Genomic DNA, 17,076 nt, shown 5'->3' with positions numbered 1-17,076 from the left:
GTTACCAATCTCTACAAGGTCTGGTTTTCTTTGTTGAAAAATAGGATAATAATACTTTACCAGGTTTTTGTGAATCTTGAAGTTTAAAAATGAAAGTAAAATACTTTGTTCTGGGTACATAGTAAGTGCTCAGTAAATGACAGAAAGCCAGCTTTCCCCTCCCTCCCTCTCCTCACTCTCCTTCTTGGATCATGGAGAACATGCATATTTAACTACAGCTGAGGAAAAGGCTTTGAGAAGGAAAAGTGAAAGCGTTAGTAGCTCAGTCGCGTCTGACTCTTCGCCACCCCATAGACTACAGCCCGCCAGGCTTCTCTGTCCATGGGATTCTCCAGGCAAGAACACTGGAGTGGGTTGCCACTTCCTCCTCCAGGGGATTCCTGACCCAGGGATCCAACCTGGGTCTCCTGCTTTGCAGGCAGATTCTTTACAGACTAGTGCACTGAGCGCTCGTCTTCCAAACTACGCAAGACTTTCTGCCCACACAGCAGCCAGTATTGTAAAAGAACACCATACTTGGGGACGGGAGATACGGGTTCAAGTCTGAGCTTGGCCACTTATTAATTGTCTGATTTTAACTAAGACCTTTGCTTTCTCTGAGCCTCAGTGATATCATCTGTAAATGCAGAGAATAGCGTTTACTGCACAAGACGGCTATGATGAATACATTCAATATGGCACATTTGTTACAAACATATAATACATACATATGTATTATATAATACACATATGTATACATAATACATATAATACAACTCAAAGTATTCTACAAATCGGTGAAGCCTAGAGAAGATAGAGTAGAACCCCAAATGTGAAAAGAGGAGAACATTTTCCTGATTTAAGTAAAAGGAGAGAAGGCAGAGGTGAAAACTTATAGCCCTGGTGGTTTTGATACTGGTGCTGGCCAGAATTCCAGGACATGTCCTGTGATGGTTGGGAAGCATCTGGGAGAACTGACAGGCTGTGTGGATTCCTGGAAGAGCAGGTCATGGAGGGCAGGACTGCTCCACCCACCCCTTAAAGAAGAGGGTAGACCTTGAGGAGGGCGGAAGTCTCAGGGAGCCAAAGAGAAGGGGGATAGTAGAAAATTGAGGGGGTGGGGCCTCAAGAGTCAAGGGGAGGGGTTCTGAGAGCCAAGAGGGAGGGGTCTCAAGGAGCTAAGAGGGAGAGTCACAGAGCAGAGGGGGCGGTCTCAGGGCCCCGTCCTCAGCGCTCTCTGGTTTAACATTTGTGTCCATGATTTGAAGAGGACACAGTTAATAGGAAATGGCCGGCAGCCCAATAAAAACTTACTGGGAGGAGCTGGAGAAAATGTGAGGCCCCAGTTAGAAAGCAAAGGAACGCCCTGCCCGTTTTTGGAGATGGCGCTCCAGGGCCCCCAGGGTTAAGTGGTCTCAGACCCCCACGCAGTGCGGGGAGGTGGCCTCACGCTCAAGCCGGAGCTCTTGACACCCTAACAGCACGGCAGCGGACAGCCAAGACTGTGGAGGAGGACCTAGAAACCACACCGGCTATGAGCTCTGCAAGGAACTCTTCCATTCAGTAAATACTCAGCATTACCTACCATGGTAATGGTTCTAGGCGCGGGCTGACCAGTGAAGAAAACAAAGATCCCTGCCCTACGGGAGCTTACATCCTAGTGAGAGGAGACAGACAACGCCGGTAACAAGTGAATAAAGCATGTAGTATGTTAGGGAGCGAACTCTGGGAGATGGTGAAGGACAGGGAAGCCTGGTGTGCTGCAGTCCATGAGGTCGCAGAGTCAGACACGACTGAGTGACTGAACAACAAAATGTTAGGGAAGCGATACGTGCTCTGGAAAAAAGGGAAAGTGGAGAAGCTTAAGGGAGATGGGAAATGCCGTGATGGGGCGGGTGACAGTAAGCAGAACGGTGGGGACAGGCCTCACTGAGACAGCGGTGGGAAGGAGGTGAGGGGTTGTGAGCCAGGCAGATACCTGGGGAGCAGGCCCATGGGACAAGGAGAGCAAAGGCCTTGGGTGGGACAGCACTGAGACCAGGGTGGCAGGGGCGAAGAGGGGAGGGGGAAGGAGATGGGAGGCATGGAGGGCCAGTCAGGAAGGACCGCACAGGCCCTGAAAAGGCCTTGGCTTTTTTTTTTTCTAATGTATTTATTTATTTGGCTGCATGGGGTCTTAGTTGTAGCGCATAGGATCTTTAGTTGTGGCCATGTGGGATCTAGTTCCCTGACCAGGGAATGAACCCAGGCCCCCTGTACTTAGCCACTGGACCGCCAAGGAAATCCCAGATCTTGGCTTTTAATCTAAGAGATGGGAGCTCTCGAAGGGATGTATCGGGGGGAGTGAGATGATGTGATTTGTGTCTTGCAAACTGGCTACCCTGTGAAGAACAGACATGCTAGAGGCCACCTCAGTAACCCAAGCAAGATGTGATGGTGGCTTGGGCCGGGAGGGGAAGTGACAGGACTCAGAGAGGGTGAGAAGTGGGGAGGTCCTTCGGTGGGCTGATGTAGGGTGGGAAAGACAGAAAAGTGTCACATGACCCCAAAGCCTTTGTCATCAGTCAAGAGGTCCGGGGAGGAAGAGCAGGAACCCAGTTTGGACGCGAGAGTCTCAGATGTCTGTTAGGTGGCGAGTGGAGGTGCTGAAAATGCAGCTGGAGGGCTGAGCCTGGAGTCCTGGGAGAAGGTCTGGTCGCTCCCTCAGACCCTTGAGCAACTGCGCAGTGGAGGAGTAAGAGCTCTTCACTGAGGCTCCCCCAGGACTGAAAATAGCCGATGAGTGGGGAGTCAAAGTGAAGAAGGCTCTGATTCAACGCCAGGACTTCTGAACCTGGCTATCAGAGACTGAATGAGCGGCCTCATCCAGGCTGTTTTACAATAATGGCTGAAATCAGGGCTGAGAGTTGGAAAACAGACTGACCCATGGGGAGAGAGGTTCTGTACCGACAGATAAAACAGCACCACAGAGTTCCCTTGGACCAAGCAGCTTTGTAAAGAGGGGTCTGATCTCCTAAGGATAAGGGCGCTCACTCACCGCGGTCACTCCCCGTGGGCCATCACCTTCCCTGGGGCCCAGCCACTAGGAGCTGAACTGAAGGATGGGCAGACCTGAATATCTAAACCTCCGGAAATCAACCCTGAATATTCATTGGAGGGACTGATGCTGAAATTGAAGCTCCAATAGTTTGGCCACCTGATACGAAGAGCTGACTCATTAGAAAAGACCCTGATGCTGGGAAACATTGAAGGCAGGAGGAGAAGGTGACAACAGAGAATGAGATGGTTGGATGGCATCACCGATTCAAAGGACATGAGTTTGAGCAAGCTCCAGGAGATGGTGAAGAACAAGGAAGCCTGGCCTGCTGCAGTCCGTGGGGTCACAAAGAGTCGGACGTGACTGAGCGATTGAACACCACCACCTAGGCTTCCATCAGTACCAGGAAGCAGTCTTTTTCCTCTCTTTGTACCTTGAACTATTTAAAGTCTTAGCAGGACACACAAGACACACTCACACGTATATACACTTACAAACATGTCCAGTCACACACACCCTCAGAGCTGGTTAGGAATAAGTGTGCAATAGTAACAACATGAGCTTCCTGGGTGGTGCAGGGGTAAAGAATCTGCCTGCCAGTTCAGGAGACTCGAGAGATGAAGGTTCAAACCCTGGGTCAGGAAGATCCCCTGGAGAAGGATATGGCAACCCACTCCAGTATTCTTGCCTGGAGAATCCTATGACCAGAGGAGCCTGGTGGGCTACAGTCCATGGGGTCACAAAGAGTCAGACATGACTGAGCATGCGTGCACAATCAACAACACAGCTCATGTTTGTGCCTGCCGCTACTTACACGTGTACATATTGCCTCACTGAATCCTCACAGGAAGTTGGTACTATTACTGTTCCCAATATGAGGAAACTTAAGTCACAGGAGAGGTAAGAACCTCAGTCAAAAACATACAGCTTGTAAGTGGCCAAGCTGGGATTTAACCCCAGGAAACGGAGCCCCAATCCCAATCTTCTCTTTCTCAAGGTGAGTTTTCAATCTTGCTTGCCTTCCCCTTTCATTCTCACACAGACCTCTCCTCTCCTGACAGTCTAGAGCAGGTGCCTCAGAAGCAATGTTGAATTATTGACCAGGGACTTGGCCAAGGCACAGAGCTGCACCCCACTGCTGGAGCCAGGGGAGGGGTGGTGGTGGGACCCAGAGGGCATGGAACGTGGGGCGAGGGAGGTTAAGCAAGGGAACCCAGGCACCTGGTGAGACCCTGAGTAGGGGCCAGAGGGCACTCAGGGTCACTGGGGCAGGGCCATCATGTGCCCTGCGTGTCAGGAAGGAGGGGGAGCCTTCCTTCCCTTTGAGATGTGAAAGCAGGCGATGGTGGTGACAAAGGACTGCCCTTTGGTGCTGAGAAGCCAGGGGTCAAATGAGGTCCCTGGGCTGCTTTCCCGGAGGGCAGAGGAGGGGCCAGGAGGAGGCATGAGGGGAGGACAGCTGTGCTGGCCAAGCCGTCAGAGCAGGACCTTGTTGCTGCTGTTCCTTCGCTCAGTTGTGTCCGACTCCTTTCGACCCCATGGACGGCAGCACACCAGTTTTCCCTGTCCCTTACCATGGCCCGGAGTTTGTCCAAACTGTCCATTGGGTCAGTGATGCCATCCAACCATCTAATCCTCTGTCACCCGCTTCTCCTCTTGCCCTCAATCCGAACCTTAGATTTCCTGATCTTCACCCAGGGCGTCACAGAGGGCCTCAGGAGGTGGGCAGAGCCCGGTCCTTACAGCACAGCTGGTTTCCTGCCCTACTGCAAGGCCGGCCCTCTGGCCACACTTGGTTTCCAAAGCATGACGCCTTTCAGCATGTCAGCTGGGCCACAGCCCCAGTGGGAGGGACAAAGAACAACTCAGGAGCAGCAGCCTCCTCCAACCATGGAAACCAGAGGAGAGACCTTGCTGACCCCACAACCAGAACGTGGAGCCCTTCCTAGGTCTCTCGTCTTCCTCTTTTCAGTCTAGTCATCCAATCAGCCCTGTAAAGACAGAGTGCTCTGTCTTGTCTCTTTGTTTTAGTTACTCGTGTCTCCCTCTTTATTTCAAGTAAGAATATTTCAGGAATCCTGGCCTTAGCCCCTCAGAATGACAGATGAGATCCAAAGAAAACCTCACCATAGGGAATTCAGTTGGCCTCTGACTCACAGCGCGATGTGGAAGGGGTCACGCAGATAGAAATCTACGAGACTTCTATGGTTCCATGTTGACCTCTGGCATCAAGTGTTCCCCTCTTCACTAAATAAGCACATTCCTCAGTAAGGATACTGGGCAAAGCATGTAGCACATTATTACAGCTTTTCTTTGATCATCCGTGCATTCATTCAGCAGGGATCACTGAGTAGCAACCATGTGCCCAAAACGCCATGCTGGGGGCGGGCGTGCAGCCATGAGCTGTGCAAACACTGTACCCTCTGCCACCAAACAGCCTCCAGTTGAAGGCCCCACCCTCCACCTGCCAGAAAGATCAAGCCAAGGAGGATAGTGTGAGAAAGAGTAGACCTCTCGGGAGCTTTTGTTTTCCTGCTTTTGATGGTGACGTGGCTCTATTTTCTGATAGAGACAGAGAACTAGGCTTTCTTACCAGAAAACAACAGGACACATGCAATGATAAGCCTGCCTGGGAAACAAGGTAGCAACATGGACAGAAGCAGAAAGGGAGACCCATCCCATTCAGAGAGGGCAGCCTCCACTCCATATCACTGTCCCCGCAAGGGGAAGCCAGCCCAGGGTCCCTGAGACACCTATTTCCAGGACAACCCAGAACCCTTCTCTTTTGGTGAATTCTGCCAATTCTAAATATTTGCTCTAATTGTTTAAAAAAATTATTTAACTTGAATAAGATAAGTCTGGCAGCCTCCTTTGATTGAGGCAACCTTTTTGTAGAGCTGATCTAAGGAAGAACAAGCTATAATCGGCTGATTATAAGCAGCCCTTATAAAGCCGATCTTTTGTGTTGTGACCACAGAAATTAACCCGCAATCGCTCAGAAACCAGGGTCAAAATGAGTCAAGATCTAAATCCCAAGTCAAAACCGAGATGTCTGTCTCAGACACTGGATGTCTGGTTGCCATCTATTTCTGCCCGACAGCTTTTCTTATAAATTTCTAGGAGAATTAAAGGGACAGTGTCGAGAATGCAGTTTCTTTTCTGACCTCTGGAATGAGATTGCAGCTGACTGGAGCATTTTTTACAAGGCCTGATGAGGAAACAGAGAGAGAAGACTCTTAACCGTGAGTGACAGCGTGCTGTTGATAAACACCTTCTGGGCTGTCCAGGGGACTGGCTGATGTTGATCTTTTATCTTAAGCAGCTAAAAAAATATGAACATCAGGAGGGTCTCCAAAGTGCAAGAAGGACTTTGATGGAGTGGCTGGTGCCTGGGTGTGCGCTTCACCGCTCCCAGGGCTCGGCTGGGACAGAACCCCTCTCCATGGGCTCTCACGGCCCTCCCACCCCTTCCTTGTCCCCGTGGCTTACAGGCCTCAGGAGCAAGCAGGAGTTCGACCGGGACAGCTAACCCTTAATTCAGCTTCTACATCATAACAGGTGATGCATTTAGGTTGCACATCAAAATAAGGCTGGAGAGGCTCCTTTAAAACAGAAGAGGCTCCCAGAGACAGAGATATAAACCCCAAAGCTTTCCCACAGCTCAGCCTTTGCCGCAAAGGCAACATCCTCCACGGTCGCCGCCTCCAAAAAGCAGTTGAGATAGCCTACGTGAAAGAACGTGCACACAGGCCTGTAAGTGATGGAGAGAGAGCAAGTCAACTGCGGGGCGAGCTCCCAGGCTCTACTTTCTAACTTTCTGGAGAGTGGCCGCAAGAACCCTCCTGCACCAGAGTCGCCAGAGTCACCAGAATCACACCGCCTTCCAGGTCACCACCCAGCACAAGATGCTCAATATGGGTGTTAAAGTCCACCACCCTGGCTGTCTTGACTTTTCCTGCCTTGTCACCCCTGCCAAGGCAGGTCAGGTTACTCCCCACTTGACCATCCTTTACACCATCAAGCGATCCACCAGGCCTTTCCCCTTCTCCTCGGATCTCACAGTCAGTTCTTTTCCAGATTTACATTTTATGAAGCTGCCTGTCACAGCTGGGTTCTCTAGAAATAGAGGGTAAGATGTAAACTGTTGAGAGGCAACTGGGCTGAAATGCTAAATGTGCCTTTGGGACCAACCCCTGAGAAAGGACCGGCTAGGTCCTTTCTAGGACCTAGGACCTAGCTTAGGATAGGCTAAGGGGGACAGTGCCGTGGAGCAGGCTTGGCAACCCTGACCCAACTGGAGGACGTGGGGTTGGGGGCAGAGGGGCCTATGATCTCTCAGTGGTGTCCTGGGCTCGCCTGGACTTTTATACCCCCGCCTTGTTTCATCACCAGACGCAGGCAGCCCCAAGAAGGGAGTGGCTTCTGGAAGGTGGCCCCCAGCAGCTGAGGCAGACCTTAAAGGAGCTGGGAGCTGAGGGGCTGGCTGCTGACCAACTACCCCACAGCTGGGCAGCTAGTCCTTCTTGGAAAAGAGGTCTGGGCAGCGCACCTCTATGTGTTCCTCACCCCGCCCCCAGGCGAATCCTATGGGAATCTAGTAATCCACGGGCTCTAGCAACCCTGGGGGGTGCACAAATATGGCCCATTATTGATATCAACCCGGGTTCTTGGATTTTTTATTTTTTTAATTATTTATTATATTTCGTTGCCCTGGGTCTCCGTGGCTGCGTGTGGGCTTTCTATAGGTTTGGCAAGTGAGAGTTACTCTCCAGGTATGGCGCGAGGGCTGCTCCGTGCAGTGGTTCCTCCTGTTGGGGAGCAGGGCTCTAGAGCACAGGCTCAGTAGTTGTAGCCCACAGGCTTAGCTGTCTCTCGGCATGTGGAATCTTTCCAGACCAGGGAGGGAACCCATGCCCCCTGCATTGGCAGGCGATTCCTTAACCACTGGACCACCATGGGAGTCCTGGATTCTTTAATCAATAGCAGTTGATGAGGCCAGATGAGAAATTCAGGCAAGGCTTTAGGGACTTGTGCTGCGGCTAGTACTAGGGAGCCAAAGCAAGTAACAGGTGCCCTTGCAGTCCCCTGAGACAGGGGCAAGTTGGTCCCTTAAATGGGGTGAGGGTGGGAGCCGATCAGTGGGACTAGTTGGAGGGGTGACTTGCATGGTCTGCCTACCCCCCTGGTCTGCCTACCCTGGCATCTCAGAAGTGGAAGTTAGGTTTTAGCCTTCTGTTCTCTCACTGTTCATCATTTGCCCCAACTGCACACGCTCACAGTTATTTTTAGTCTCTTATGGTTTCTAGTCTCTTATGGTTTCTTTGTATTCTGTTCGAGGAGATGTTTTTCCAAGTACAAGCACTGCAGTAAAAGGCCCCAGGTCCAGCCTGTCTCACTAGGAATGTCTTTGCACATCACACCCCTCATCTCAGGCATCATGTTGCACGTATGCTAGAGAGTTAGCCTCATGATCTCGACTGGCTGGTTCCCTAGAAGAGAGCTTCCCAATCAGGTATCTTGGGAAAGACAGGCAAAGAAATTTCTCTCTAAAGTGCTTAGAGCAGACAGGAAGATTTCGGGTCTCTTACCTGCAGCTTATCCCATTGTGCAGAGTATTTATTAACATTTTTTAAATTGGGGGATGCCCTGTTCTAGAGACATCTATCCTTGGTCCTTCATTCAGTTACTGATCATTTACTTTGGGGACCTTTTATTATTCATCAGGCACTGAGCCAACTATTGGAGAAAAAGTGGGGAACAGGCCACACAAGGTCACTGTCATTGAAACACTTAGGGCCTAGTGGAAAAGAAAGGCTGAACAAGTAAACATGGAAACAGAACCAAAAGCAGAAGTAGGGTAAGTGCTCCACGAGAGAATAACAGGGTGGGAGAGGCAAGAAGGAACAGTAAGAGAGGTCAGAGAGACTGGCCAGCCCTGGGAGCCCTGGAGTGGAAAGTGAAAGTGAAATCGCTCAGTCGTGCCCGACTCTTTGCGACCCCGTGGACTGTAGTCTACCTCCGTCCATGGGATTCTCCAGGCAAGGATACTGGAGAGGGTTGCCATTCCTTCTCCAGGGGATCTTCCCGACCCAGGGATCGAACCTGGGTCTCCCACATTGCAGGCAGACGCTCTACCCTCTGAGCCACCAGGGAAGCCCCCCTGGAGTGGGGTTCGCGTTTTATTCTCAGTGCAACAGAAAGCAATCGGGGGACTGTGAAGCTGTGGATGTCCTGACGTGGTTTATATTTTCCCAAGAACACTCCTGGTGGAGAATGACTGTAGGGCATCAGCACCAGTGACAGGAAAGCCAGTTAGGAGCATGCAGCAGTAACCTAGACTAGAGACGGCGCGGTTAGCTGAGAGCAGTCACGGCGGGTCGGAGGAGAGCGGAAGGATCCGAAATAGATTTGCAAACAAGAATCAGTCCTTCCTGGGGCTTCCCTGGTGGCCAGTGGTTCAGACCCCGTGCTTCCAATGCAGAAGCTGGGGGTTCGATCCTGGTCGGGAAACGAAGATCCTACATGCCACGTGGCACAGCCAAAGGTAAGAATAAAATTATTTTTTTAAAGAAATACTTTTTAAAAAGGAGAATTAATCCTTCCTACCCTCAAGAAGTTTACATTCTGGTGGAAAGACAGATGTAGAAACTGTTTAATATAGCAAAATCATTACTTTCATGGAACTATAGAAGGTATAGATGGAGCCTAAGGTGGAACATGGAAGACCACCTGAGCGGGTAGGTGCTCACAGTTATGTTAAATCTGGGAAGGAAAAATAAGTGTTTGCTGAATAAACTGACTTTGCCAAGGGGGTGGTGCTTCCAGCAGAGGCTGCAGCCTGGGGAACGTGCCTGGTAGACGTCCAACCATAGGGACCTTGGCAGCCGTCCAGCCACGGACCAAGGCCCCGCTCACGGTATCCAGACCGCCCTGCCTGCACCTCTTCCCCTGTGCTTGTCACTCTGTGTATGGAAATCTGTTTCCGACTGTCTGTTTTTCTCCCCAATTTGAAACTCCTGGGAGACAAGTCTGTGTTCTGGTTATTGTAGCAATGGTATTTCTTAATGAATAAGCAAGTCTTCTAATGATGGTGCTACTAAACACCAATCACTCCCTCACTTTGCAGCCCTCCTGGTTGACTTCATGTCATTTCAAAGGTGATGCCTTCAGCTGTGGGCTCTCTCCAACCAGCTCCCAGAGGGTAAACCCTCTGTCTCCTCTCTCTGTGCCTTTTCATGGGCCACCAGGTACTGATCTACACTCTCCAAGGGCCATCCCGAGACCATTGAATGAAATGAGTGCACGATCTGCAGTAGGTCATTACTGACTAACGGGTTTTTATTCCTTCCTCGGTTGCCAGGATGATGCAGTAGTGACTGCCTGCTGCAGAAGGCTTTCATCTGCTAAATGACTCCCAGCATGTCTGCTGAAAATCCTGAGCCATCAGGAACACCACTTCCTCACCCTTCCACAACTTTCCACCACGACACGCAGACCTTCTCCTCGAAGGAAGAAGGTACTAAGGGAGATGAGCAGAGTTTAACGGAAGGACTTTTACTTCCTGAAGAGGATGAGACTCCAGAGAAAGAACAGTACCTGGAGGAGGAGACAAATTACCTGAAAGGAAATGAGTATCAGGATTATCCGTATGAACAGGATTATCGGGGCCATAAGGATCTGCCGAAGAAAGAGCTCCTGGAAGGGAAAATGTTTCTGTATGAGAAGTTTCTGGAAGCAGGTGAGTATCTGGGGAGGACATCCCGTAGATCGTGGTTCTAGCTCATCACAAGGCCTGGGGAAAAAAAGAACAGGCTTGAGTTACAGCCAAAGAGCAAATGATCAGTCCTACTCACCATGCCGACAGCCTCATGAATCTTTTTTTTTTTTTACTTATCAATAGTTACTTTATTTTTTTTTAATTTTATTTTATTTTTAAACTTTACATAATTGTATTAGTTTTGCCAAATATCAAAATGAATCCACCACAGGTATACATGTGTTCCCCATCCTGAACCCTCCTCCCTCCTCCCTCCCCATACCATCCCTCTGGGTCGTCCCAGTGCGCTAGCCCCAAGCATCCAGTATCGTGCATTGAACCTGGACTGGCATCTCGTTTCATACATGATATTTTACATGTTTCAATGCCATTCTCCCAAATCTTCCCACCCTCTCCCTCTCCCACAGAGTCCATAAGACTGTTCTATACATCAGTGTCTCTTTTGCTGTCTCATACACAGGGTTATTGTTACCATCTTTCTAAATTCCATATATATGCGTTAGTATACTGTATTGGTGTTTTTCCTTCTATTTTTGACCAACCTACTCAAGACTTCAATAGCTGTGCCCCCAAGCCCTGAGCCTACCAAGCAGACAGGGAGACCTGATGATCCAACGGGAAGCCTCTGTTCATAAAAAGCAAAACCAAACAGAACACACCCCCTAATTTGTATCTTCTCCTTTCCTTGTTGCACAAGTAATACATGTGCATGGTGGACATTTGAGAAACTGTATACAAGTAAAAAGAAAAAAGCAAAAGCAAAAATCAGTCTTATTCAGGGTCTTCTCCGGTGGTCCACTGGCTAAGATTCCACACCTCCACTGCAGGGGCCATGGGTTCAATGCCTTGTTGGAGAACTAAGAGGCCACACGCTGTGTAGCCAAAAAAAAAATTTTTTTTTTAATTTCTGAAAAATTCACTCCCATCCAGAGACGATAATCACTTTCGCACCTTGATTTTGTCCTCCCCAGACACTGTATAGTGCTTGTAACCTGCCTTTAAGGCATATTTATTTCTATATCATGTGCTGTGCTGTGCTTAATCGCTCAGTTGTGTTCGCTTTGTGACCCTATGGATGTAGCCCCCCAGGCTCCTCTGTCCACAGGGATTCTCCAGACAAAAATACTGGAGTGGGTTGCCATGCCCTCCTCCAGGGGATCTTCCCAGCTGCGGGATTGAACCCAGGTCTCCTGCATTGCAGGCAGATTCTTTACCATCTGAGCCACCAGGGAAGCCCAAGAATACTGGAGTGGGTAGCCTATCCCTTCTCCAGGGGATTCCCGACCTAGGAATCAAACTGGGGTCTCCTGCATTGCAAGTGGATTCTTTACCAGCTGAGCTACCAGGGAAGCCCCTTCTGTATCATAATTACATATATATATTACATATTTATAGGAGTATCATTTCACACTTTCAATTTTCTACACATCGTTTTAATGGCTACATCACATTGTATTATATTTTAAACCGTAATTTTTTTTGGCCCCACTGTACGACTTGGAGGATCTTAGTTCCCTGACCAGGGGCTGAACCCACACCCCTGGCAGTGAAAGCACCGAATCCTGACCACTGGACTGCCAGGAACTTCCCCAAACCATAATATTTTTAATTGGTTTCCTATTATTAATCATTTATTGCTTCTGTTTTCTGTTACCTTTTAAAATAGCATGTTGATAAATATCCTTATAGCTAAATTTTATTAATAAGCTCTACTTATTTTCTAGAACACATTTCCATAATGTGTTACCAAGTCAACAAAAACTAGGATGGTTCCCTGGGTGCCCATTCAGACCCTGGAAGGCATCATCTTACCCTGCTGGTGGGTATTTAACTTTGGAGTGATTTCTGTTATCCTAAGGCTCACGTTTTCCCCATACTGTTTCTGCAGTTGGCAACTTTTCCTTAAGTTGGGTTTTGTCATTTGGCGGTGGTCTTCTTGTGCTATTGCTCCAGGTGGGTAACATGCATTTATTCACAGGCCACACAGTGTCTTCCCTTGATGTTATGACTGCATGGCCATATCCAACCAGAAACAGAAAGCTAAACATCCAGGTCATCTGCATCACCTTAATGCTGACCTAGAAATAGAACTATTTTCTGGAACAAGCAACTATCTCAGGCAGCTTGAATCTTTAAATCCCAATCTGACTGCGCACAACCCACATCCTAAAAGCTGGGTGGGTTCGGCAGCCACACAGGTGTTTCACCTTTACATCCTATCCATCAAATCATGACAGATGTCTCACCCTATCAATACATCGTACTGCCCTCAGCAGTTTAGTTAGTACCTTGGAGAGGTCGTTCCTCTCGCTGGGAAATTCTCTCTTCTATGTGTCTGCACCACTGAACTCCCTCTCAGGATCCTGACAGCCCTGTTCTTCAAGTACCAAGGGTAATTCTAATACTGAAAAACAGCATTCAAGCCATTTCTTTTGCACAGTATGAATCAAGCATTCTTCATGTGTCCCCGCTACGTGTCGGACCTTCGCAAATATATTACCCACCAGAGTAGGACAAATAGAATGCTGTCAAATGAATGGAACTGTGTATAAAGCAAAAGCTTTGAAAATAAATGCCATGCTAGCAAATATTGGCGAGGCACTGAATAAAAAAAAAAAAAAAACTGTAGGAGAATACTAAAATGCCTTTAAAGGCACATGCAAGCATGTCTTAGTCTATGAAAACTCAGGGTACCAAGCCAGACTGTACAAAACAGATTAAGTTAAAACGGTTTACAAGAGGATCTTTAATTTTCAAAAGACTTTACATCAAGATTTCTTTATGTAGAATTTCTCCCCAATACCTTAAAGATGTAACTGTTTATCCTTTCTTTTGAACCTCAGTTCAAAAACAAGAGTGCTTTCCTGACTCATAACAGATGTTCAGTAAATGCAAATTGGATCAAGTTCAATTTCATTCATTTCACAAAGCCAGGTGTGTACATAGACACACACATACACAAACACATTTTTTCCTTGTTTTTTTTTTTTTTCATTTTGATTTTTAATTTTTATGGTGGAGTATAGTTGATTTACAATGTTGTGTTAATTTCAGGTATACTGCAAAGTGAATCAGTTATACATACACGTATGTCTACTCTTTTTTAGATTCTTTTCCATATAGGCCATTACAGAGTTTTGAGTTCACTGTGCTATCCAGTAGGTCCTTATTAATTAACTATTTTATATATAGTAGTTTGTATACATCAATCCCAATCACTCATATTTATTTTTAAAACAGTATTGTGAATTAATCAGTGTCTATAAAATGAACCCACAATGACAAATAGGCTTCCATATCACAGGCTAATGGATGGATTATTAGAGGTTAGTGGTGAAGCACTGTCATGACATGGATTGGGATACCTCATCTAGCCTCAGAAGGAGAGAGTGCCGTGATCTACTAGTGATGTCTGCCGCAGCATCAGGAGAGGAGGAAGGAGCCTGATGCCAATTATGGATTTGGTGGCAGATGTGAACCTGTCACAAAGCACACTTTTTTCTTCCTCTCTCAAGAGCTTGACTACATAGGTGTGAACACCAGTTCTCTCCCATTTATCTTGCATGGGTTGGGGCAAGTCACTTAACTGCTCTTAGTTTTCTTAGCTGTAAATTAGGTATACACTGAAAGTTGCTCAGTCATGTCCAACTCTTTGTGAACCCAAGGATTATAGCCCACCAGGCTCCTCTGTCCATGGAATTCTCCAGGCAAGAATACTGGAGTAGGTAGCCTATCCCTTCTCCAGGGGATATTCCCAACCCAGGTCTACCACACTGTAGGTGAATTCTTTACCATCTGAGCTACCAGGAAAGCCCAAGAACACTGCAGTGGGTAGCCTATCCCTTCTCCAGGGGATCTTCGTGACCCAGGGATTCAACCAGGGTCTCCTGCATTGCAGGCAGATTCTTTACCAGCTGAGCTACCAGGAAGGCCCGTAGGGATAACACTAGACCTACCTTATGTGAAGATTAAAGGGGTTAAATTATGTAAAGCATTATGAGCTATGCCAGGCATATAGCATTTTAAGCATATAACCTATGTAAGTATTAGGTATTATTATTATAATATAGTATCATTCCCCTTTACCCCTGACTTGTGATGGGTAGGTAACATCCCCTGGCCACATTGCTCTCTTTTGTAAAATGGACATAACAGAAAGACAAGAGAAGATGCAATGAACTAGGGTGTGGGAGGGATCTATGCCCCCACCCAACTACTCTGCAGGCAGGTCAATTTCATAGACTTTGATTGCCCTGGACCAATCAGTGTAGTGTCAGACCAATGACCCCCATCCCCTCTCTTCTTTAAAGGGATGATTTTCTCCATGGTTTGTGAGAAAATCCAATAAAATTGGATGATATCAATGCAGCATCAACTGTTACTGAATAATCAATGGTCACGTGTGACAGATCTCCCCGGATTTGAACTGGGAGGTTCCAAATCATTGTTGTGAAGCATGGGTGTGAACCCGGGGGTGTCAGAGTTAGAAGATCCAGCACAAGGGTGGGCCTTGGACCTTGGGCATGTGGATTACCTGTTCCAGGTTTCACTTTTGCCGTGTGAAGAAATACCCTGTGACTGTGGCAATGTTCTTTCATTTTCATTCTGAAAATGCTTTGAAAGCACTCCCACACCACACAATTGCCCGGTGCAAAAAGGCATGTCTGATCTCACAAGGTGCAGGAAGGTTCTAGAAGGAAGAAATACAATCTGCATTTCTGACGTGCTGTCATAGAACGGGAAACCACCGCACAACGTGGTCCCTTTTGTTCAATTAGAACCTAAGACCTTCCTATGATATGCTCCTCTGTCCCTGGGATTCTCCAGGCAAGAATACTGGAGTGGGTTGCCATGCCCTCCTCCAGGGGATCTTCCCGACCTTGGGATGGACCCTGAGTCTCTCACATCTCCTGCGTCGGCGGGCGGGTTGTTTACCACTAGTGCCACCTGGGAAGACCTTCCTAAAGATGAACTCTGCTCTGTGGCAAATGATGCTGTAGAGATGTCACAGTATACTGATTCATAATGTTTCTACTTAATGACATTTTGAGACACACAATCCACAGGATTTGATTTTCTTGCCTCTTGCTAGCTCTTCTTTGGCGGCTCTGAATGCTCTTTGACTTAAAAGCTATAATTTGGTTGCTGTTTCCAGGTGAGAGTTGGCATCCCAGGGACCATATCTAAATGGGGAACCTAGCAATTCTGTGTATTTAAAAAGAAAGGCTTGTGATACACTGATAAGGCAGAGACAGGGGAGACAGACAACTTGTCAAGCAGCAAAGTTCACAAATAAGCTAGAGCTTCCCAATCAGGGTGCCTTGAGTCGGCCACTACTGGGGAGAGATGCTGGGTCCCCAGTTCCCCCAGCCTCCACACTGCTCCCATACAAACAGCATCATCTTCTACAGCTGTCTTGTCCTGAAGGTTAGGAATAGAGTCCAGCGACATAGGGTGTATAGTGTTCATTTCAGTCTCTGTTTCCGTCAGGTCTTCAGTCACTCTTTACCACCCTCCTCCCTTTACAAATGAGGATCCTGGCGTCTGAGAGAGGGTATGTGACTTCTTCAAGGTCATGGAAAATAACTAAGAGTCAGGAGACGCTCCCAGGCCTTCTCTTTCTCTTCTAATCGCTTCTCTTTTTCTCCTTCCTTCCCTCCTTTCGTCCTTTGTTTCTGCTTTTTAATAAATTATATGCATATTTTAATTCTAGAGGAGTAACATAAAATGAAGCAAAATCTACTTCTGTTCCTTTTCTTGTGGGAAATGTGAAAAGTAGGAAGACACCAACCTACCAACATCCGAATATAAATAAGGCTGATTCACATTTCAGCAATTTTTATTCTGTCCCTCCTGCTCTCATCTTTTGCTTGCTGGTGGTGGTGGTCCTTGTTTTGTCTTGATTTTACCATTTCAAATACGCTGTATATACAAGCTTGTATTTTACTTTTGTTACTTAGTCCTGTGACCTTCACCTTTGCCCATATTGCTTAGTGTTTGTAGCCATCATTTTATTTTTTAGTATTGATTTATTATTGTTATTTATTTTGGCTGTGTCAGGTCTCGATTGTGTCATGCAGGATCTTCCACTGTGGAGGCAGTCTTCTCTAGTTATGCGGGCGGGATGGGATCTTAGCCCCCCGACCAGGGATCAAACTCACACCCCCTGCACTAGAAGGGGGGCTCTTAACCACTGGCCCACCAGGGAAGTCCCTGTAGACATCATTTTAATAGCCAAGTAATATTCCTCAGTAATAGTCTATCTCATGGGTGAACTATGGAT

General features: G+C 47.6%; 1 protein-coding gene across 1 annotated transcript in view; it reads left to right on the top strand.

The window, feature by feature from the left end:
• Positions 1–10,391: 10,391 nt before the first annotated feature.
• The window catches only part of ERICH6B (glutamate rich 6B), a 60,194-nt gene continuing 53,509 nt past the window's right edge, over positions 10,392–17,076 (top strand). The window contains exon 1 of the mRNA XM_005896755.2: positions 10,392–10,754. Coding sequence (XP_005896817.2) covers positions 10,424–10,754 — 331 coding nt within the window. The 5' untranslated portion in view covers positions 10,392–10,423. The remainder of the gene's footprint in view (positions 10,755–17,076) is intronic.

This window comes from Bos mutus, chromosome 12, assembly GCF_027580195.1.
Source record: "Bos mutus isolate GX-2022 chromosome 12, NWIPB_WYAK_1.1, whole genome shotgun sequence".
Classification (NCBI taxonomy): domain Eukaryota; kingdom Metazoa; phylum Chordata; class Mammalia; order Artiodactyla; family Bovidae; genus Bos; species Bos mutus.
This window is presented reverse-complemented; position numbering and strand designations above follow the sequence as displayed.